General features: G+C 37.2%; 1 protein-coding gene across 1 annotated transcript in view; it reads right to left on the bottom strand.

The window, feature by feature from the left end:
• Positions 1 to 24047, bottom strand: part of ELP4 (elongator acetyltransferase complex subunit 4) — a gene marked incomplete at its 5' end in the record, with an annotated part of 135682 nt that overhangs the window by 70346 nt on the left and 41289 nt on the right. The window contains 3 exons of the mRNA XM_084207925.1: positions 2654 to 2760; positions 5481 to 5589; positions 19974 to 20162. Coding sequence (XP_084064051.1) covers positions 2654 to 2760; positions 5481 to 5589; positions 19974 to 20162 — 405 coding nt within the window. The remainder of the gene's footprint in view (positions 1 to 2653; positions 2761 to 5480; positions 5590 to 19973; positions 20163 to 24047) is intronic.

Raw genomic sequence — 24047 nt, 5'->3', positions numbered from 1 at the left:
AATGGTTAAAAGATTCTGCAGGCTATAAAGAGGCGGAGTTCCTCCCACAAAACTGAAATCTAATAAAATAGATTTGACATTCAAGGTTTTCCACCTGTGAGGGCCAAACTATAAGGAGTTATTTAACTGGTGAGCAATTCAGAGATGAGGAAATCCGTGTCCCATGCTCTTATTTTAAACTGTAAAAAAATAATGGTCTGGTGAAGAAAACCCTTTTGGTAGAAATTTCACCATAATTCACAGGTTCTGTGTTTCTAGCTTTTCTTATGCAATTTGATTTTAAAGCAGCGTTTCAAGTAGAGGGCAATATTTTTATACTAAATTGTGTCTATAAGTACATAGAATCTTTCCAAAAGCTCTAAGGTACTCCATATACATTTTCATTTCTTATTCAAGCTACATACTGAAGAAGTCCTAACTCACTGCATTCTGTGTAAGGCATGTACAATGCTTGCAATGCACACTGTTGGGCTGCTTTTGGCTTCTGCCCCCAGAACCAGAGCTGACTGACTGCTGACACACCACATTCTGACTGCAGAAACCCATTTTAGAAGACATTATGCACATCCTTTCCTCATTCAGTTTTCCCTCACTCCCATATTCTTACTGCCCTCCTTGCTCCAGCCAGCCTCTCTGTAGTCTGCTTTCCCTAAGAGTACGAGGAAGAAAAACATATGTATTATGGATTAGTGAAACATGTACAGGAAGATCACAGTAGGACAGTGATCTAACATGTTCAAAAAGGGAGAGTTTGTGTCAGTTCAGCTTACAGAAAGCATATCTCTAACAAAACCTGAAGTTATTCAAAGGGGGCTGCAGCTGAGCAGCGAAGGCAGAAATTATACAGGTGGGTCATCTACGCATGTCCGAGGCAACAGGTTGTTTCAAGAGTTGCACTTCACTCCTGTTTCCAATGTCCCATGGCTAATTCAATTCTTTTTACAGAGCCTCCTGCTAAGGGTTTTCTTTCCTTCCAAATTACATTACAGATTAGAATCTCAAATGTGTCTGGAAGAGAAAATTGTATTCTGAGACAGGACTCAGGGATGAGAAACCTCCCAAACATCCTAACTCGCAGCTATAACAAATGGGAATTTACTATGCTGTGAAATGAGGGTCCATGCTTCTCTACACCTCTGAAAACTGAGAGAACATTTGTATTTTAAAACCAAACACGGACTACCAAGGGTTTTGTTTCTACTGTACTGCCCAAAAGCAGCTGTTAAAATGCTTTAATACCTCACAATGCCTGGTTTCACTCGCCGCATTCTCTGGAAAGTGACAAACCTTATAAAGGAATTGTCCTGGGGAAAAAAGCCCTCCTCCATGTGCTTGCCTTTAAGTGGCTTCTGAAGAGGATACCTCTAGTTGAGAAACTTCTAGCACTCACGCAGAGGTGACCCGCATGAAGAACTGGCTGCCTGATTAACTATTAACTACCTCTCAATAGGATTAGATAATTAAAGACATTGATGACCATTAATTAGGAGGAGGGCACCTTAATTTGTCACTTGATAGGGCCCTTTCAATGATTTATAGGTTAGGGCTACTTGCAATTGTGAAGGGGAGGGGGTAGTGAAGAGAGAGAACCCTTAAGTTACCTTATCAAGTGGCCAGCTAAAAAGGGCAGAGGGTCAAATAAGGGCCAAAGTGGTCACTTAAGGGTGAAGTCCCAAACACCAAAGCAGTGCCAAGCCACATTGACCAGCATTTGGTGATGGAGTAAAAAATATGCTAATTTATTGGTGGCAATTCTCCCTTTTTATGGTTTCAAGCAGTTAAGACAAGTGGCCTGCTTAAGAGCTTTTCATTTGAAAAGAGATTAAACAAAATGGTTTGTCAGGGATGCTTGGCTGTTTTATGTCTTTGTTAAAAAAAAAAAAAAAAAAAAATTTGCCCAGACTGTACGGATGACTATTGCATCACCCTGAAAGCCATCTTCCATCTCCAAGCATTACTTGGTTAATAAATACATCAGCTCTAATTGCTTAATAGTGCTATGTTCATTTGCTCTTTAGCAAGATTAAAATGAAATACGTCTTTTGTGTAACTGCCTTCTATCAGGACTGCCTGCATAAAGGTCACGGAAAAAAGTTTAAATTTAGTAGGAAATTTACTTAAGGACATTAGTGTAAATGATACTGTGTTTAAAATGACATAAAAGAGCGAAAGGTGATTTCAGTAATGCAAAGAAAATGGTTTCTGAATACTGATAAGGACACTTATCCCCCATACCACACACAATTTTAGGCAACATTATACATTAAAATCCCTCTACTGGGGTAATAACATGTAGCTACTTTCCCACCCACTAACACAAGTAAGAGCAAGTCATTAACATTTAATTAAATATGCTCCTGACATCCTTAGAAACATGTCATGCTTTGTTATCGAAGGTTGTGGCCTACTTTCTATGTACATTTTAAACCAAAATAAAGTATTTATAGCAGACCGATTCAGCGCAGCAAACGAGACATTTTTAATTAGAAGGCATATTACAGTATTTTATAAAGCCTTTCCCAACAGCAAAGCCAGAACGAAATGAATTGACATCATCTGATGCATATTTTATGTATTTCAACAAAACGAAACATAAGAGATGGGATTAGCTCCACCTTTTGGGTTCTAAACAGTGAAACAACGTTTCTCTTACCTCGATGGTGAACTGCTTCCTTTTTAATCTAAAAGCAAGGTCCTTGGTGTCTGACACATCACAGATCAAGCTATTAAGCCGAGGAATCTGATGTACATGAACCAAACCTTGTGGAAAGAAAGAGTAAAGGAGGGGGGAAGGAGAAAAAAAAAAATTAAGGAAACGCTGTCATCCAGATGCATAAATTAGAGTCTTAGAGCAGAATTCTGTATATTTACACACACTCATCCTCCCCTTTTTAAACTGGAGCTTACTACCAGGAGCAATGAAGCAAACGGCGCGATTATGCTCAAGTAATCAAGCAGAATAAGATAAACAGAAATCCTTGTGCGAGGAAAACTAATTGCACTTTGGTACAGGAGTACAGATGTAAAGAGCCATCTTAATACTTGTCAAAACTACAGCCGGTTTGTGTGTGATTTCCCCTCGTATTTACAGTAAGCAAATATGGCTATCACCTTGCACGCTGCCCACGGCACCACGGAGTGATCTTTATTTTATTAAATGCACCAGTAAGCAGCCAGCAAAACAAGGCTTATGGGTTACTGATAACCACTGAAGCTCTAATGAGAACTCCTTCCTTTCCTGCCCCGAAAACCACCTGGGAAAAAAAAAAAAAAAAAAAAAAGAAAGTTTCTGGGGAATCCCGGTTCAGGTGATGCTTTTTAATGATTTTTAACCCCCGTGCCGCCCCAGAAGAAATAAATTTTCCTCCTGCAGGAGGCTTCTGGAGCTGCTCAGATGTTTTTAGCAGTGCGAGGTGCACTGCAAGCTCTGCGTTCTGTCAGCGGCAAGTCAAGCTGATTTTTTCTGACAAGGACGCTGGATGGTTTTTGTGCAGCCTAATATAGTCTCTGAACAACCTAAGGGGGATTTTCTACGTCTGAAAACCAGGAAAATTCTACAGGGCTTCTCAATTACTGCCCTATATTTGCTATTCATAAAGCCAGCCTCTAAATGGAAATACTGAACATTTAGAAAAGGTACCTGACTTCCAAACGGCAGCTGTGAGAAAATCCCCAAACATTAAACCCCTTATTTCAAATAAGGCAAGTATTTTTTCAGGCATTTATTTTTTTTTTTTTAGAGTTTCCTAAAACTGAAACACTTTAAAAAGCAGCATTTTTATGGGCACTAATTACAAAAATTGTCAAGAATATTAGAAAAGTGTTATTGCAATTTTAAACCTTCTGTCCCTGCCTCCCGTCCAGTGAATTAGAAGAATTATTTCTTAGGTTTTTGAGTACAAAATCTAATTATTACGTATAGGAACAGCAGGTTGCTTATATACAGTACATAACAGGGTTGCTTATATACAGTATCCCAAACATTTTCATTTAGGGGTAATCCATATAATTCTTTTGTTATTTTGTGGCTTTTCAAACATTTAAATTTGCAGGCAGCTTAATAAAATGATTAAGGAGGTTTCATTAAATAATGCAATAACACAAACTTCTCGTGAGTAACGTCAAAATCTTTCATTATCTGCAGTAAATAAATACCTTAAAATACGTTCTTAGGCAAAAAGAATCCACAAAGTTAAAGTCATTAGAAACACCTCTTTTCAGACTGGCAAATTAAGGTTGTGCAAATCTCAAAAGCTATGTATACTGGCACATAATTTGTGTTAAATAGCACCAGAAATGGCTTAGCGTACATTTTTAGAGGAAACCAAGAAATAACTGCTAAAACAAACATTGTCCTAAAGGATCTCTTCAGTAATGAAAAAAGGAGCATTAAATTGACAGAATTATGCTAGCATAAACAAAGGCCATATCACGATTATACAGTTGGAAAAATAATTAGGCAAATTATTCCAGCTTTTGTTCACGGTTCCTTTTTCATTCACCTTTTTTTTCCAGATAGTGAAATGTGCACCACTTTCACAGTCAGAAAGATTTTTCTCTGATTTATTAATTACAGCTTGCATACACACAGTGGTGTCTCAACACCATCTTTGCTTTTTTTTTTTCTGTGTACTCCATGCATTCTGCTAGGGAAAACACTGCCACTGTCATGTGTTTACAGCAGATTTCAGATAAGCAGTTTACTTTCAGCTAAAGGTTTCCATGGAACTACAGTAATATCACAATAATAAGAGCTGTAATTTATGCACAGTCTGAGCAGTGCACTGGATTAGCTAAAACTGTTATTCACTGCTCTGGCTGTGCACAACTTCTAATATTATTTTAAAAACATAAACAGTTCTGCTGCAACAGCTGACAAAAACCTTTGGGGAACAAAATGCAAGGTTGAGCACCATTCCCATTTTGAAGATAAAACACTTGAAAGGCTACATGACTTTGTACCAAAATCAGTTTCATATTTTACATTTCCTTAAAAGTGCAAGCGCTGCACCCTATAGCTGAGAAAACAGAACATTATCGTTCAGCACATAATTCAGCAGTTTATTCACCTTACTAACTAAAATACATGTTTTCCCGTGTTCTCAATTTAAAACTTGGCAGATCAGAAAGTATTGATTTCATGACAAGTTCAGCTCGCTGGTCAGATGATTGCCAAGCCTCCCCTGCATGTGAATTCCCCAAAGCCTGCCTGGTGAGATGTACATCTGATTGAGCCATGCCTCAGTAATGCAGCTTGACAACATGCAAGGAGTTGCCATGTTTCCTTTGCAGCCTTAATGCACTTTGCTGAAAATTTCCCTAACTCAAGGCTGCTTAGGCAAGGGGAAACATTTAAGAGGTATAATTCCAAAATGAAATCAAACGCTGCTTTGGAGCAGATACCCAACTGGAGGGCAAGCTGCTAAGTGCCCTAGAAACACCCAGGGCAGGCTTTTTGCCTTGCTGGAGATGGAACTCACCGTGGTAATCCTTGTACAATGGATTGGTTTCTCTCTCAGAGCCAATAAATGATTCAAGACCAACCACCATATCTGACAAGTTTGTTACACGTTCCATAATTGCTTTATTCTGTAAGACATGGAAACAAAATACACATCCTACGTGATGAAAAAGGTAATTAATGTTCACAGAGCAAGCCTTGGTCTTCTCGATGACAAAAATGTGAGGGGAAAATAGGTCATCAATACTTAGAAATTATGTTAGAAATCTTTTTTCTTAAAAAAAAAAAAAGACTTCAAGTATGTGTCTTAAGAAAACAAATATTTGACAAGGATAAACCATGAAAGGGCTAACTGAGCACTAAATTAACATTTCCCTAAATCTTCCCAACAAGCATTTGCTCACATCAGCAATATTTACAAGCCATGTGTTAGGCTTATCTCTCATTGATTTCTGCCGTGAGTCTGATGCCCAGTTTTTGTTTGGGTTCTGAAAACCTTGGTTTTTAACACGCTTAGGCATATCATCTCTAATATTTTGAGCAAGCAGAGCCCACATAATTATTCATTTTGGCTATCAGTGGAACATGGAAAACTCAATGCTAATTTCTCAGCATTTTTCCTTCTAAAAGTTTCTCTCTGCACAACACATGACTCTAAAGCTTCAATCAGCATTACCATTTCTCAATATATTTGTGATTTTTTAGGTGTTGCCTGATGTCTTGTTCTACAATGTACATGCCTTAAATTAGCTGTTTTCCACATGGTTTTCTTTACTCGATTTTATACAGCAGAAAGAGACATTCAAAGGTCACAACAGAGATCTTTAGAGGAAAGTCAGAAAAAGTTCTTAAATGCTTTGATGATGTCAGTATTTAATGAGGAAAAAAAAAGGCAAAGATAAGAAATAGTTATCTTAATAGTTATAACACTTGTTCTTGGTGGTTGTAGGTGCTACATTCATCAAACCTTCAGGGGTAGCAAGACTAATCATCTCAAAATACACATTACAATTATAAGGAATTAGCTCTGCAGTTCCAGGTTATAGTTTGGTATTTTTCATTAAAGTATTTTGTACATTCTGCACTTCTTTCATAAACTATATGACTTCTGCTTATTCTGAAAGGTAAATTTAAATACTGGCAAACTATTCCATAATAGCAATCTATCAATGAGGAGCAGAGGCACTAAAACATCCCCAGACATGTTAGAATAGTCCATGCATTGTACTGACATTCAGGTTTATTAAAATGGTGATCAACCTCCCAACTGCTCCCATGAACCAACATTTCAATAACCATTATTTTCTAGCCGCAGAGAAGCTTACAGAGCAGACACCAAAGGTGATAATTTCCTGCTCCTGTCAAAGAATAAAGGGAATTCTTTTTCCTGACCTCTACATGAAGTTGTGGTCTGTCTGGGACAGCCCAATCTGCTCAGGTCACCAGCCCTAAATCCACAGATCCCATGGCACCTTCACACCCCCTCCCTTCCCCACCTTCTGGGCCAGATGGCATCAAATCCTGGGGAGGGGTCTCTCTTCAAAGCCTCTTGTGCACAGGCCAAGAGCATCCATCCCCGTGGAGTCAGGGAACTTCCATTTTACCCACAAATCTAACCATGGAGAATGATAAAGTGGTGTGATCCTACAGAATTTCCTTTCTTAGGAACAACATCAGTGATGTGAGGTAAAAGGACACTGCCCACACACCAATCCCTACACCTCGCCGTTGTATCTGCCCCTGAAATTGTAAAGCTGGCTTGCAAATCATTTCCTCTTCTAGGAAGAGAGAGACAATACATTATATTTTAATGGAATCTTTATTCTAGGGGGGCAATCACATAAAGATGGTGTAAATCTAAATCTAAAGTCAGTGACCTCTGAAATCCCACGGCCATCTTTTGTCAGCTCTTCAGGAGGCTGATGCTATTTGTGTAAGTAAGAAACAAAAAACTTTTAAATAAATAAATAGACACTGATGATTCCTGGAAAGAAAGCTAAACTCCTGATACAGAAAAAAAAATATCCTATTCTTTGAAAAAAAACATTTGCTGTCCGTTGATGTTTTCGCTTGCTAGTTTTGACAACAATGGGTCACAAAAACTGTGGAAAGAAAGGTGCTCAACCATCAGCAACATACCCCCACCACTGACAGTCCTGCAAATCACAGAGAATAGCATCCTCCTATTGGGTTTTAATTCAAAATTAAGATTCAGGTGAGGGACAGCACCTCAAAATTTGCCTAACATGTTGGGTTTCAGCTCTTCCTCTGCAAGGGTTTGCTTTCCTAAGTGGTGCTCTCTTCGCCCACGCTGATTTTGTTTTTGTTTTTGAAGTGTGTCAAAATATTCCCCTGGCTTAATGCAGTGTATCTCGGGAAATATTTTGCACAGTGAATGGCCACACCAAACAGACATTTGCTTATGTGGCATTGTTGCCATAGATCTGTATCTATCATGTATTTTCTAGTTTGCAGCGTTCAGCACATTAATGCCCAATCAAAGCTGACGTCAGCACACAGATAGTTGTGATGTATGGCACACTGACATAAACACACAAATCATGTTGCCCCATCTGGGCTGGAAAATTTAACAGAGCTCCAGATCTTCCTCCAGCCCCATACAAATATACCTCCTGCTTCTGGCATAAACTTGGCAGCTCTGGAGGGGAGCCAGGACATGGTTAGGAGGGAAGCCAGGAATGGTGAGATTCAGGGAAAGAGTTTGTTGGCAGCTAGAAGAGGTATTGTTTTAAATTATACTAAAAAAGAAAAAAAAAAGAAAAGAAAAAAAAACCAACCCAAAAAACCAGTCTTGGAAAGTTTTCAGTCTTGCTAGATGTGCTGCAGTTTTTATAAATTAGTTAGTTCAGCCAAAATATAATTATTCTAACAACATGGTAGCAATCCTGTTGTGCAGGCTGGGCTGGGCATCCATTCTATATCATACTTTGTGCTACTGTTTGAGACAGACATTTTCTTTTAAGTGCAAACTTGCAATATTTGGGTTCAACCAAAGTGTACTTTCAAAACATGTCAAGAAAATCCACGTAGCGAGCTGGCTCTGAAATAGGAACTGCACACGTGTTTAGGCAGCTTTGGGCAAAGGCAATTATGGAAAAAGATTGCTTTGTCTTACTAATTTATTTTCAGAAGGTGCATAGCTTTGAGCAATTATTTGTGCAATAATTTGATCAATTATCTTATATAGTGTTTAAAAATATTCATTTACAACAAAAGCTGTTTAAAATGCATCGTGTTCTGTATGGGACTCCACCAACAGAAATTCATGCACAGCCCGTGTGCTCAAACTTACACACTGAAATTAATACTGAGTCTTTCTACTGGATTGAGTTCTCAATGCACGACAATTTTATCATTACTACTATTAATCAAATCAATCTTGGTTCATCTGGATTCTGTATTAGGAAAAAAATCTGTCTTTTCTCCTCTGCTCTAATTTCTAGCTCTCCTCTGATTTCCTGTCAAAATTTTTCCAACACCCAAAATCCCTCCTCTCGTTTTGTCAGTTTCTAAAAAATTAAAAACCTCACAACATTCCTGAAATGAAAGTATTTAAATCCACAGTCCTTGCACTGCATAAGTAAAGAAAAGTCAGGGAGTGGAAATTTTTCTTAGAACAGCCTCAACTTTTCTACATAGTACATATAAACAATCTCAAAATTTAAAAGGAAAATAAGACACTCAAGACACTCATATTAATGATTTACAACGAGATAAAATTATCACCTATAAATATACTTGAATTACATGGACTTTTTGCATATATTTGCATTCTTATTCTGATTAGTACATGAACATAATTTTAACATGGACTTACACACTGCATTGAAAATAAGGTATTTTAAGAGCACATCTCTTTTCAGAGAGACATTAGGCCTATATTTTGGTAGAGGGCTACTTCTGTACCTTTACATTCTGGTAATAGAATCCCCCTCACTGGTTTTATTTTTTTTTAATCATTTAATTAAGAATTAATAAATTAAATCCTATTTCAACTTCATCACCTAAAACACTACTTACAAATATTGTTTGTACTGAGACAAAACCCGGTTTAAGTATTTTGTATGACAGCAAAGAGGAATTCAGATACTTCTCCCAAGCCCAGGTAAAATTTTAATTGGAGGCAACAATCTCTGTTGTTACCAACAGGTGAATCCAGAAATCCTGACACTTCATTTGAAAGAAAGTCTCAATAATAAACACCAAGCAAGTTCATGCCAAATAATAATCTTAAGAAATTAAAGCAAAATTTGGTGTGTGAAGTATCAAGAAAAGCTAAAAAATTGGTTGTTTTTTTTCCTAAATTCTGTTACATTCTGCCATAAAACTGAAGTAAGCTTAGCAGCATAATGGAGACAGCCAAATTGAACTAAAAAGAAACAGCGGTTGGATGTTCAATAAATTAAATAATCCATGATATATTTGAGAGATTATCACACAATGATGTGGTAATGACTTCACAATACACAAATATTTACCACTTGTCATTACTACTTCATCTCCAAAGGATTTTACATTGGAAATATAAATTATTAAGAAACATGGCTTAAATATTTATGACCATTTGTTAATAATTACTGCTCAAGAAAAATTCAGAATTACCCATACATGTTCTTTTGGTAAAAGAAGTTAGGGAATGCCCCCTTGTATTAGTTTTAAAGAGAGATCCAGTTTGTGCACTTATTATCATTATTATTCACAAATAATAATAGGATAATAGCAGGATTCAATGTATTAATGTATTATTATTATTACAAATCCTCAAAATAAATGATTAATAACTGCTCTGCCAAAAAGTGTTATTTGATAATTAATAGACTGCAAAGTATAAAATTCTATAAATCTTCCAATTCCAAACTGATTAGGTGTGTTTGCACACAGCAAATTTCCTAACTGAATGCTGAATTTTGGATCTAAAATGAATGCACACTCAGGCCATGGGAATACAAAATGACCGTTAACAAATTTTGGTGTGCAGAAATCCGTACCAATCTCACAAAAAAACTGAACACAACTGCCATGTCTTTGCTGGAAGACTCAAGAAATAAGCTTAGAGGATTTGCTACAAAGCACAACACTTTCAGTGATGAGAAATCCACACCTGGGGATTCTGACTGATTTGGAATCTTCTTTTACCTTTGAAGACCCTTACTGACTATAATAAAACTTATTATAGGTATAATATCCTGTATGGATGAAACAAGAGAAACACTGAGTTTGGTTGACTTGCTTGGAGGTAAAATAACATTACTATATAATATAGTAATTATATAATCTATATCTTTATATATATAAAGATAATATATTTATGTATATAATATTATATATAGTAATAGAGAATATAAAAATATATGCATTATGTATATATTATTGTATATCATATATAATTACTATCTAATATTAATATAGCTAAATAACATAGCTAGTTACATTAGCTAATTTAAAGCAGTAAAGAATATCTTTGAAAAATTTTATACAAGTTGCAGAAGCAAAGAAAGGACAAGTAGTGAAGACAAGAGCAGGCAATTATAGATGCAACATACTCATAAAAATGGGAAGAGAGTAACAAAGCATCTGTTGGTCAATATGTTACACAACAAATTAATTCCAGATTTTGGTTGTTCTCTTAAGGTTGCTTTTAATAACATTTGTTGTGATAGTTGTCTCTGCTAGTGTTTTTGAATATTACCATAAAATGTCAGATGGAGGTGGATGACACTGTAGACAGTGAATTTTGATAATTTTTCAGGAAGAATAACGAGCCAGAAAATAAAAGGAAATATTACACACTTAAAAAAAAAAAAAAGAACAAACCCAAACAAAAACAACCAATCAACCAAAAAAAACCCACCAAAAAACCCCAAAAAACCCCAAGAAATAAACTTTGGATCTTCACTGAAGATGGACTTGTGCATTACTTGAGCCATGAAAACACCCAAGGCCAGCAAACCCTGGCATCTTACAAAATCAGAAATATGTCTATTCTGCAATTGAAGGGCAGACCCAAAGGCCACCAGTGAAATGAGAGCTCACTGAACAGAGATAAATTAAGCAAGTCAAGAACAGTTGCTGCAGCAGCCTAAAAAAGATGAACCAAGTCGAGTAGCTTAAATCACATGTTCCATCTGTTGATCTCCAAGCGCCTCACAAAAGACAGGCAAGGGCTGCAATTCCTCATTTCCAAGTCAGGAACAAGCACAGAGGTGTGGTGTGAGCTGGCCAAAGCCAAAAGGCAGCCAAGAGTGAGCTGGGATCCCAGCTCAGCCTCCCACTGCAGCTCTGCCTGCCCCCCTCCTCTGCTTCAGGAGGCGCATCCTTGGATTTGGGGCAAAACATCAAGAAGATGGGGTGGGAGTGGAAGCCCAGAAAGCTGAAAATCCTGTTATTGTCTGGCTGAAGGAGGTGACAGATGTGCAGTGTGTTAAAGGGTGACACTTTTTGAGCTGAGCCCTGCCCAGTGCTTTTCTCTTCTCTTTCCTCAGCATTCTGTGACTGAAAGCACGGGCTGCAGGTGACTGTGAGTGGTTCTGGGGCACGGGGCTCTTGCACAAGTCCTGCTGCACTGAGGAGATGAAATAAATCTGGTAGAGCCCTTCTTCCATGCAGGAAAGAAAGGAAGCAGTACAAGAATGAAGAAATCAGTGCAAGATGTGGGCTAAGATGAGGCCAGCACCTCCCCTGAACACTATCTGGTTTTCACTAAGGAGATTGTCTCACTGTTATAAAAGCATATAATTAGGAACCTATAGGTTATTTCTTGTCTTTGAGCACTGAAAAAATGAACCGATCATTTGAGCAGATTCCTCTAGAAAACTGAACACAGAAAATATGCCGTGCTACAAGTTAGTCATAGAGCAGTATAAAACAGAGATGCAAAAGCAGTCTGAAGAGTGAGTCACGTCACAAAAGAGCCACAACAAAACTGCCAAAATTACATATTTGAAACCAACTGGCTTAACTAAAATCCTATGACTCCATTGGGAGTCATTCATTATAAGAAAAAGGTTCAGGAATTCCTTTTGTTGCCATTTTGCCTGGAAAAAAAAAAAAGTCATTGCAGTTTTCTTACCAATTTAGAAAGGCTAACACTCACTGCAACTTTAATTTTTTAAACAGTGAATCTCATTTTATTCCCAGGTGACCAAAAAGAACCTGCACTATCACTTCAATTAACAGCACACCAGCCTCAAAAGGAACACCTAACTGGCGTTGATAACCAAGTGGCGAGACTCTGAAATATAAAAACCATTTAAAAAACTAATCCCTTATCCAGTACAAAATTATAGGCTGTCATCAGGAGCAGGCTGGCAGAGCTGGGTCCAGATGGGAAACTGGCTGGGCGATGAGGAGAGGTAGGGTGGAAATGATGGGTGGGCTGGAAAGGAAGGGGACCCAAGGAAAGACATGACTGCTCCCTCTGCTGGCAAGGGCCTCCCCGGCTTTAATTTTTAACTAATGAGTAGGCATTTCTTTAATTATTTAGGATCTAGCCAATAAATAATGCAGAGTGCTCCTTCCTCAGTCTGTTGCTGTGTGTTTGCACATTTTTGAACTTATGGTGCCCTATTTCTCTAGAATAATTTGCCACGGAATTAGGGCTCAGATGGATGTCTAATGGAGAGTCCCAGGCTTTCGTATTTTAATTCTTCGCAAAATGAAAAGCAAAATTAGGCTGTTTAACCTTCAAAATATTATATTTTACAATGTGTACTCGTTTCATATTTAATTCACACATTTCACAATATTGGCACAAATTGCTTGTCATATCTTACTCTAACAAGGACTCCTTTATGTAGCAGTAAGATGCTATAAAATTAAATATTCTGCAAAACAAACATACCAAATGACACGTCATACCAAAAATGTATCCTTCTTCCATGAGTAAAATCCATGAGCGGTGAATTCAGTGACAATGTTCGTATTAAAACTGAATTAAAAGATGAAGATAAGCCACTCATGACTTGATTTGTGATAGAAATTAATAGCTGCAGTAAGAACATTTAGAAAAAAATCTGTTCTAAGATTTTGGCCTACAACCAGAAGCTCCCAGAACAGGAGGGATCAGCTTTTTTTGCCCACTGTTCTCATCTGAATCCTGGCTGCAAAGCTACTCCAGCTCCCAGCTTTCCAGAAGGCTCCATCCCAGGAATCCTCGCCTGCCATTTGGTTTGCTGATTTTAATCTCCCAGGACTTTCTTACAGTGGCTCCACTATGCTGAACTGGCACTTGCTCCTAGAAGTGAGTTATTATTAAACTTGTAGGTCAATTGTGGCACTAACAACTCTTTGGAAGCTTTCAGCCACGGTGTACAATTTGCTGGTCTAATTAAATATTAATTCTAAGTGTTACATTCTGTGGCTAAGAGCTTTTATTTTCCATCATCAGTCTGGAAGAGAAAGAGGTTACAAGGCTAATTTAATTTTTTTTTTCTTCCCCCCTAGCATTAAAGCTTAACTACACAGGCACAAAAACATCATTAAAGATGCAGTATTCCTTTTTATTATGATTATGTTCTAATTAATAGAGAATGTCTAAACAAAAAGAGGTAGAACTGGATTCTGAAATTTCAGGATTTTTAAACAACACCAAAAGTTCCCATCAAAATGTTCCTAAGCGCACGTTGCACATGAGCTCAATATTTGGTTCTGTGAAAATCACTTAAGATGGAAATCTTAATGGAAATAAAATGGACACATGCAAGGATTTAAATGTAAAATAGTTTTACACGAAATTTTTGTTCTGATTCTGTAACAGAAGAGCTAAGCCCTATATTTAATGCTGGTCACGGGGCTTTTTCTTTTTTTTTCTTTTTTTTCTTCAAGAACCTGAACTTAAGCAAAAAAACCCAAAAAACTGCCTTGGAAAAAAAAAAAATTGCTATCTTCCATTTTCTAAAAGAATTACTTGCTTAAAGCAATAACTCCTTTGCCCTGTATTATTTGAAGTCACTCTTTTAATCTTTACTTCTCAGTGTCCAAATGGGCTCAATAGATGAGCCTCCTCCCTTCTGCTTCCATAACAGTTGTGTCCATGTCTGGACACTGGGCATTATATTAACTGCTTAGTCCAGTAGCCAAAAGATTCCATATGCTTGAACAGATGACTATCTCCATACTGTGATGGGATATTTACTGTTTAGCTCTAATGCTGTAGTTCAAAGACTTGGTGCTAAACCTTACCTGATTTTCATAGGTGCATTTTCAGTTTATACACCTAAAATGTAAAATAAAATTGCCACCTTGCATGTGCTCCTGCACTTCTCCAGTTTATCATGTGCATTTTGGGAAAGAGTTGTTTTTTTTTTTTTAATTAAAGAGAGATGTGTATATAGTGTCCTTCTAAAAAGTAAAATTTATTAAAATGACAAGGCTGTTTTAGGCATGCCACTTCAACAAACAGCGTGACTATTCACCATAATGGAGTTAATTTTGTTAACAGACAAGTAATACGTAGGGACAAAAACATACTTCAGATGTATATTGTATTTGTTTTTGAAATGGGGAGTTGTTACCAAATCAGAAGTGGTAATGCTAGAACACAGCCTGCTGGCAACCAAAATCTGATTCTATGAAACCACATAATACTTTTATTTCTTCCACAGCGTGGTTAGCAAAATATCATCAGCAATAAGAAAAAGTAAAAAAAAAAAAAACAAAACAATTGTTTCCCAAATTAAATTTTGAATAGGACACTTCCCTGAGTTTCCTACTCAGTCAGAATTTTAAAGATAGTTTTATGAATGTCTAAAAACCAAAACACTCATACCCTACAAATATGTGGATAACCCAAAATACCTGTCATAAACTTACAACTCTTGATACTTATTTCTACAGCTGTTAAAATCTATGTCTCACATACAACAAAAAGCAACATGCAGCATTAAAAAGCAAGTAAAAAAAAATACAGAAAAATATTAAGACCATTTCATCTTTATGGTTTCTATTTTGCAGAGAAATTTGAAAGCTTCCTTAATTATGATATAAACCCCATATGATGTTGGATCTCAATGCAAATCTTTGTGCAGCTACCTCATCAAATACATTTGGAGGTTATTCAGCACTTTACACCAGTGAACTCTCAGGAGTGAGAGCTCTAAGGTAGGCAATCACTCTTAGTTCTTGTCATAGGAATAAAGATTTCAAACTGTGAGAAATTCACCAGCTCTAGGAGTTCACATCTTATGATCCTATATTAGCAATGGATTCTTGACTTTGAGTTTAGCTGCTAAATCACTCAGTGTGAACACAAAAGGCTTGGGATGTGAAAAGGCTTGTTTCTGAATTTTTCTACACTGGAACCTACAGTAACTTCTGCACTTGGGTGAATTCAAAATATTAATATTGTAGGAAATTAATTTTTTAACCTACTGGATGAAATAATGAAAACACCTTGCTAAACAGGACTGCAGACTCTGAGGACAGGCTCTGTAAGAAGAGTTATTCATACTGACTTTTCATTAGTCAATTAATTTCCCTTGGTACGTGCTGACTAATATGGTTTTTAGTCCTTAGCAGCAATACCAGCTTGGAGTTCAAAATAAAGGATGGCTTTAACAAGTGCTATGCTTTCCCCATTGAATACAATAATCTACTCCAAAAAATCTACTACTACTTAAGAGATACAAAACTGGGAAGGACAGGAATAGAATTAAAAACATTCCTTAGTATTTTGAGGCAAAGATGTTCTTGGATTTTCCAATGATTTCTAGTAATTAAAGAAGAAAAATACAACAGGAAAATATTTTAAATTCTAATTTAGGAGTTTTCCATTACAGACCAGTGACATTAAAGTCCTTTCATTCACACAACTGCACAATAATTCTTTTTCTAAATTTAGGTAGTTAAATGCACTGATTATCAAAACACAGAAAAAGAATTCTTACTTGTTTTTATAATATTCCTTAAACTTGGAAATTGTAACAACAAATGAAATGACTCTTCAGGCTGCCCTCCTTGATCAATGCTAGATTTTAAAAATGGAAGTAATTTTCCCTTTTCAAATGTACCATATGATTTCTTAGGCACAATGCATTTTCAAGAAGCAGTAGGAAGACTTGAAAAATAACCTTCCATCAACTATTTTAATCACACTTGTAAGTAGCTCAATATTTATTACCTGACAGACAGTGTAAGATAAGAGGATGTTCAATCAGTAGAAAATATCAATCAAGTAAAAACTTGTCACACATCCCCGGAATAAAATTCATAACTGGATAAGATTTTTGTGTCATTTTCTTGAAACCCTCTTCCAGAATAGCGAATTCTTATTTTTGCGGTTGAGAAAAGAGAATTTCCTTTTTTCTTCATGCACCCTTTGCCCTAGAAGTTCCATCAATAAAACCCAAAAATCCCTGTGCTTTAGTGGACTACAATTTTTTTCCAGCTCTTCTGGAAAAACTCCACACACAAACAGACTTTTTTTGCAAACTTGTGTCTCTTACCAAAATACAGTCTTACAGGACATCATGAGCTGTCCCATCAGCTTGAATTAATGAGCATTATCTTTGGATAAATGCAATTCCAAGTTATTGAATCTAAGACAATGGATTGCTGGAATAATGTAGGAGCCACATTGGTGCATTTGTATCATAAAGGGAAAAACATGAAGAACAAAATCACTATTTAATGCTCTGCAATCACTGAAGAGTCGAACCAGAAATGAGAATTTAGGGAAAGTGAACAAACAATAATAGCATTACTGTTTATCCAAAAAGGTGACTGTTGAGAAACAGATTAAGAAGACAGCAGGAGAAAAACTGCAAACCAGAATACAGAAAATTTTAAATAGGGAGGATCAATTTAATGTCTCACCAGCCAAAAAAAAAAAAAAAAGGATAATATATGAAAGGTAAAGGCAAAATTAAACTTTCTGAAAAAGAAAGAAACCAGGTAGATCAATTTGTGTACTCCCTGTCACAGTACAACATCCAAAGTATTTGGCAAAATACAGGAAAGAAAACTATTAAAAAAAAAAAGGCATTATTAATATACTTCATATAATAACACCAGAATTAGTCTGGGCTGAAAAGACATTGCCCCTGTCAAAAATCGGTACCACCAATTGTTTTATTTCTTCTTCACTGGAGTAACTAGTACTGGAGATTGACAGAGACAAGATAAGTTATGCCACTACCAAAAATATACTTTTTCATGACAAAGCAGGTAAAGACAAAGCTATTTTTTTGTATCTGCCCTCCAGACAAAACTTTGATTAAATGTGATTTTGAACTTACATGTCCTCCACGAAAATTACACATGTGAAGAATTTACATGGAGGCCACCCAATTTATTTAGTTAGGGGCTGAACTACGACCTGGGAAGCAGAGGAACTATTAGAGCAGTACTAGAGCAGTTCAGGGGAAAAAAAAAAAAAGGGGAATTTACTACATCTTCAGGGAAACTGTGTGAATTCTCTACGTGTTCAGTGCACCCACTCAATGATTTGACAGATAGAGCGCACGCTGGAACCGGCTGACGGAACTAAACATAAACACACTTGGAAATAAAAGACAAAACCTCCCTGTGCTGGGAAGAAGAGAGGTTTCCTTGACTTGGTGAGTGCAGCAGAGAGGAGGGGAGGCGTGCAGCGGGAAGGAGAGCAGCTGCTGCGAGCGCCAGGCAGCTCGGCACATGTTGGGCTGCGCTCTGCAGCATCCCCAATTAACGGTGCCAGGGAGGCTGCACACATGCTCCCAGGGGCTCCCTGACAGGCTGCTTGGAGAGGCCAGCAAGCACACAGCAGGGCTCTGGGAACTCACTCCTGTGGGCTAGGAGGGACCCTCGGCAGCTCTGCTCCTCCTGATGACAGCTCTCTCCACAGCGCCGCGCTTAAAGGCTGCACCAACTTCCACAGTTCCAAAAAAAAAAAAATTTAATGCCCTTGTTTAAGACAGCTAGGCAAAGATTCTGCACATTCAGCACTTTTTTTTTTTTAATTCAGAGTTTTCCAGAACTTACTGTTAAAATTAAAAACTCAGTTATTTAAAAAATGAGGTATAATTTCAATTCTAACTCCCTGGAATTGATATATTTTCTTTTTTCTTCATGCCCTAAAAGTTTCATCAATATAATCAACTTCTCGAGTAAGTTTGAAGCAAACTTCAATTTCTACCTTAGAGACACTTCTGTACTTCTCTAAAATACAAACATTCTTTTTATTGGCATGATATATAAAGAAGACCACGATGGAAATATATCCCAATCATGGACAGGCAATTCCAGTGTGTAAGAAGTAGGATCATAGTTTTTACATTCACAAATTCAATTTCTTGCATTAAATTTAACTGCCCCCCTTTCTGAAGGCAGACTGCCAGCTAATATTTAAAAATAATAAGTAAGGAGGTAGAGGTATATACTGCAAGAGAAATATTCACACACTTTGGCCATAATGGTAAAACTAGAAAATCAACCTTCTTTATTTTTGAAGGATTAATTGCATTGGTATTTAAATAAATAACAACTGCAGGTTTTCAAAGACCTTTAACAAAATGCAGTACGTGTGAGTCATGTACCTACCTAAGCCAGGACTTCATCTATTGATAAACTCACCAACTATGAAAATATTTTGCATAAAATGAGGTTTTATCTAGTACTTTTTTACTATGATCAAATCAAATCTTTCAAATTATAGGCTCTCTGTTCATTTGGAATAATAATATTTTTGCTTTTGTAAGTCACACTCACAGAACAAAAGACTATCTACATTTTTCCTTTTGCTAAAAAAGTTTATTTTCAGAAGATATATTTAAGTCTCTGTATACTAACAGGAACAATGCTGTTAATTGCTTCTGATTTTGCAGTTGGGAAAATGACTCATGCCATAAATGGTTTGCTCCTGGTCCCAAATAAGAGGATATCAGAATTCTAGAGCAAATCTATACCCTTCAAAACAAGATCAGATATCACTATAATGAGCATTTCAGATAAAGACAGCAGACTGAAAAGCCTTGTATTGATACTCCAAAAAGCATTTTGAAAGCACTTTTGGAAGTACATAGACATGTTGGAAAAATGATTGGAAAACAGATTACTATAGATATTTGCTTTTTTACAGTTTCTGAAATTTTGACAATTTTTAAAAAAAGGAATAAGACCAATATTTGGCATAACTGTTCCTAAAATTCAAGTTTTTTGGGTTATTTTCTTGAAACCCTCTTCCAGAATAATGCGTTCCTATTTTTGTGGTTGAGAAAAGAGAATTTCCTTTTTTCTTCATGCACTGTTTGCTCTAGATGTTTCATCAATAAAACCCCCAAAAGCTGTGTGCTTTAGTGGAGTAGTAAATAAAATAATTTTATATTTAGGTCTTTATGGATTTTGCAGCAGGACTCTCCCACAAAAGCAGAAAGCATAAGATACAGACACATTTTAAGTTTACACTTTGAACAAAAAGACTTTAGAAAAGTCCAGAACTGCATTTTTTTTTTTTTACCAGAGGCTTTAAACTTTTGCTAAGTGCTGTGGCAGCTCTGGAAGGCAGCAGCATTCCTACCTGGATGAGGTGAGCAGGCACTGTGATGATGCAGGCTGACAGGGATTTCCTGAGCAGGCCACGCAGAACGTACAGGAATTTGGTCAGGCTCTGAGGATCCGCAGGAGCATCGCTGCAACAAACATCATCACCCCACAAGATGGAACCCAGGCTCTGAATTCCTATCCTCAAAATATTCCTCTGTTTTTTCTGTTGGGGAAAAAAAAATAAAATTACTTTTTAAAGGCTAGGAGGAATACAATTTCTAGAATGCATGTCCATAATTGTGTGTTCTATGTAATCATAGTAATCTCTGTCAATCTTATAAAAATTGCAAATGGAATGGGATTTTTTTTTCACTGCTTAGATACCATGGATAATCTAATAGACACATGGAAATACTGAGAACTACTAATTTGTATTTTTTAACCAGCTAAATATAAGTATACCCTGAAATAAAATCTAGTAACACTAGGACATTTTACATCCTTTCTACTCTCCATCACTGTCTTAAAAGTCATGCAGAAGAGTATTTTCTCCCAGTTCTAAGCCAGCCTGCTGGACTAATCAAACACAATTTCTCCCTCTATTTTCCCCTTTCTGCTGTGTCACTTCCATGACCTGGCTGTTCCATGGTCTGCTTCAGTTGCACGTTTTCTGCTCCTTCTGAGAGAACAAGGTCAGTGCTTTGCTCACCAGCACAGGGGTCTGCCACTGCCTTAGAAGTATCCAAATATCATTTATGTCCCTTTCAACTTCTTCCCACTAAGTTGTAGCCACAGCTGTGGAAAGACAAAGTGTGATAGGGACAGATTGTCCCTTAATGACCCCACCTTGACAGGAGAATTTCTGGTCTGCTTTAGAGGCAGTGGCCAAGATAAAGCTCCTTTTCTGAAGGGACACATGATGAAGTCAAAGTTTTAATTTGTTTATGCAAAGAAAAATGTTATCTCTCAAAATGACAACTCTCATTTCTGCTTGTTTGATGGGACCCTTCCTGGTAGTCTTTGGACAGGATTTTAGGTATATTTGCTATCAATAGCTGAGAGAGAGACAAGGAACTCCCTCATTGAAAGGCTTCCTGCACAAGGGAAGAAAGAAACATTTCTAGAGTTCAGGGTTCATACTTGAAGACCAGCTTTCTTTAATTACACACATACACACACACACACACACATATATATATACTAGTTTTGATGAGTAAAAGCTTGAAGGTACTTCTAACTAGAAAAGTGTTTTGATAAACTGCACTGATGCCTCAGGTTTTAGTTTTTCTCTGTTTCACACTCTGTGCTGCTTTAGTGTGTGGGTCTGGGCTTCACAGGAGGGGATGGTGAGCTCTGTGCACAGAGCAGGGAGACAAAACAATTCCTGTTCCAGCTGGGCACCAAGGACAAATGATGCCAATGTCAGCCCCAGAGCACAAACCCCGTGGGCTGCAGAGAGAAAAACAAGCAGGGTGGGACTGCCTGGGCTAAAGCTGGGATGGGACAATGAACTGCAAGGTGCAAATGGAGCAGAACTGATCCCAGGGAGAGAGCCCGGGAGCGCTCGTGCATTTTGGGGCCATTTTGGGTCATCTTGGGTGCAGCCCTGGCTGGGCTCTGGTGCTGCCCAAGGTGGGTCCATGGAGGAGATCCTGGGAATAAATCCCTGCTTCATTCTTTAGCTCTGCCCAGCCTCTGCTCCAGGGCAGCCTGAACAATGGCATCAGGAGATATTAATTTCCAACATCTGGAATACCCAGCAACTCTCAAGCACAAGCCATGGCTCAGCTTCTCTAGAAATCCAAAGAAAAGGACAAGACAAGACAAGAGGCTGCTCTTTCAAAAGCTTCCTTATCCATGTTGGGTAGGCAGAGCCTGGGTGGTGACACAGGCAGCCCCACATGGCTCTGCTTTTATCCACTTGTGTGTCTCACCCAGGGAGCTGATCTGTCAATTCACCCCCAGTCCCTGTGGAAGCAATCTGTGCTTCAACTCTGGCTTCTTTAGTCTCAGGCTTTGCAGGCTTTTAGGCTTCAGTTACAAAAAGTAAACTTTTTACACCACTGTCTGAAGATCAGGACAACAGTACAGGATAAGACAACACTTCTCTGTCTGGTATCCTCTTGGATCATGTGTTCAGTTTTAAAAAGAATACCAAAAAAGAGAAATTTTTGTCTAATATTCCTCAATTACTTCTGATCAGAGCAGATTCAGGCAGTTCTTCATGTGCACTTAAGCAACAGGAAAAAGAACAATGAGGCATTTAAGAAAATTGTTTTGTCCAGATATCATGGATATTAACCAGGCAGAGAAAGCATTACAGTATTTCAAAATATCAACACAAACACACATAAAACTTACAGAAAGTTCTTAAATGAGAAAAATACATTTTTCTTATGAGGAATATCCATAAGAACAGAATACAGAGGAAAAAACTGTTCTCTCAATGGAGAGAGGATGACAGATGCTTATTTCACAACATCAAATTGTAAGAGTAGTAAAACATAAAGCTATTCAGACACCAGATAATATCAGATGTATTTATTTGGCCAGTAATAGAACTTCTACCAGTATAATTTATTATCTAAAAAGATATATACTAATATACATAATATAGATAAAATTTATTTCTATTTCAGTTTATTCCAAAACTGAAATATAAGAAAAGTGGAAGCATAATGTTCTCCCACAACCAGCCTGCTGTAAAGAGTAGGATAACATTCTTAAAAATGCACCACTAGGTCTTTAATATTCACATTAGCCTGCAAGTTTGGATTTATTTTTTAATTAAAAAAAAAATGTAACTCTTGTAACAGTGTTTGATTTGGCAGCAGAAATTCTGATTATGAAGAATTCAGAAAACCTAACTCCAAGACAACAACAAAATAAATCCCCCCCAACTATTACCCTGAAAGCCTTCAAAGTATACAAAACTAATGTTAGGAAATAGTTGCCTATTAAAGCTCTGGTTTCAAACATGAAAACCCCAAAAGACTGTGAAACAAAGAGGTGCTACTCCATACAACTTAATACCACTATCAATTTGTAAAGGATTCCCACTTAAGGATCAACAGCAGAGTTACTGGGAGGCTTTAGAAAGGCTGCAAACCTGATGCTTGTATTTGTAGCTTCTAGGTAATTCAAACTCTGATTTTCCAAGTATTAACTAATTGTTAACTATTAACTAATGTTAACTGACTATACTAGAGTCAGGTCCTAGAGATGCTTGAGCATTTCATCAAAGGCTACCAAACCTCTCATGGTGGTTTTCACTTATTTTCCCCATTGTGTCAAACCATCTCTCAGCTGGGATGAGTCACATTCTCCTCCTCTTCAAATAAAGGAGAAAATCTAAGTATCATTGGCAAATTGATGTGAAAGCAGCCAAAAATATCTGAAAGTTTTATCAGTCAGGTGCAGGATTATTTGGGGGTGGGGGTACATGCACAAACTTCTCAGAAGCTTTTATCATTATATATGGCAACTATACACAGGTACAGAAGGATACAGGCTGCTCCTTACTCTACAATCTTCACATCTGCCTACTTAAAAAGCACTTTAGAGAGCTCAGGAAATGAAAAGAAATGAAATAGCAAGGAATTGCTCAGAGATTTGGCAAATAAAAGATCCAAGGTGTGTTCCAGGCCACTGCTACATTCAAGTCCGGACACATTTTTAAGAAGTGTGTATTATGCAAGGCCTCCAAATGTATAAAATTTGACTGTACAAAGAAAGATGATGCAAGGGGGAAAGTGGAATATTAAAAGGAAATAATAAAAACCACTCCAGGAAACTGTTTGCCTTACCTCCCTTGAAACAGAAAGAGCTACATGGTGCTAATGGCTTTCTAGATCAATAAACTGGCCTGAAAAGTAACTTTTAAAGTTTCACCTTTGAAATTGATATGTATTATTGAGCAAAAATAGGCTGTTAGATTCATCTCAGTTAAAGTTCAGGTTTTGTTAGATTCATCTCAGTTAAAGTTCAGGTTTTGTTCTGTTGACACTAGTAAGTCATTTTGAAACAATTGACAAAACGCAGAGAAAATAATGATCGGTGATGTTGAATTTTTGCAAGCAAAAAAAACCCACCCAAGTGCTGGCCCTGA

This window comes from Fringilla coelebs, assembly GCF_963513975.1.
Source record: "Fringilla coelebs genome assembly, chromosome: 6".
NCBI lineage: Eukaryota > Metazoa > Chordata > Aves > Passeriformes > Fringillidae > Fringilla > Fringilla coelebs.
Note: the sequence above shows the minus strand (reverse complement) of the source record. Positions and strands in the feature narration are given on the sequence as shown.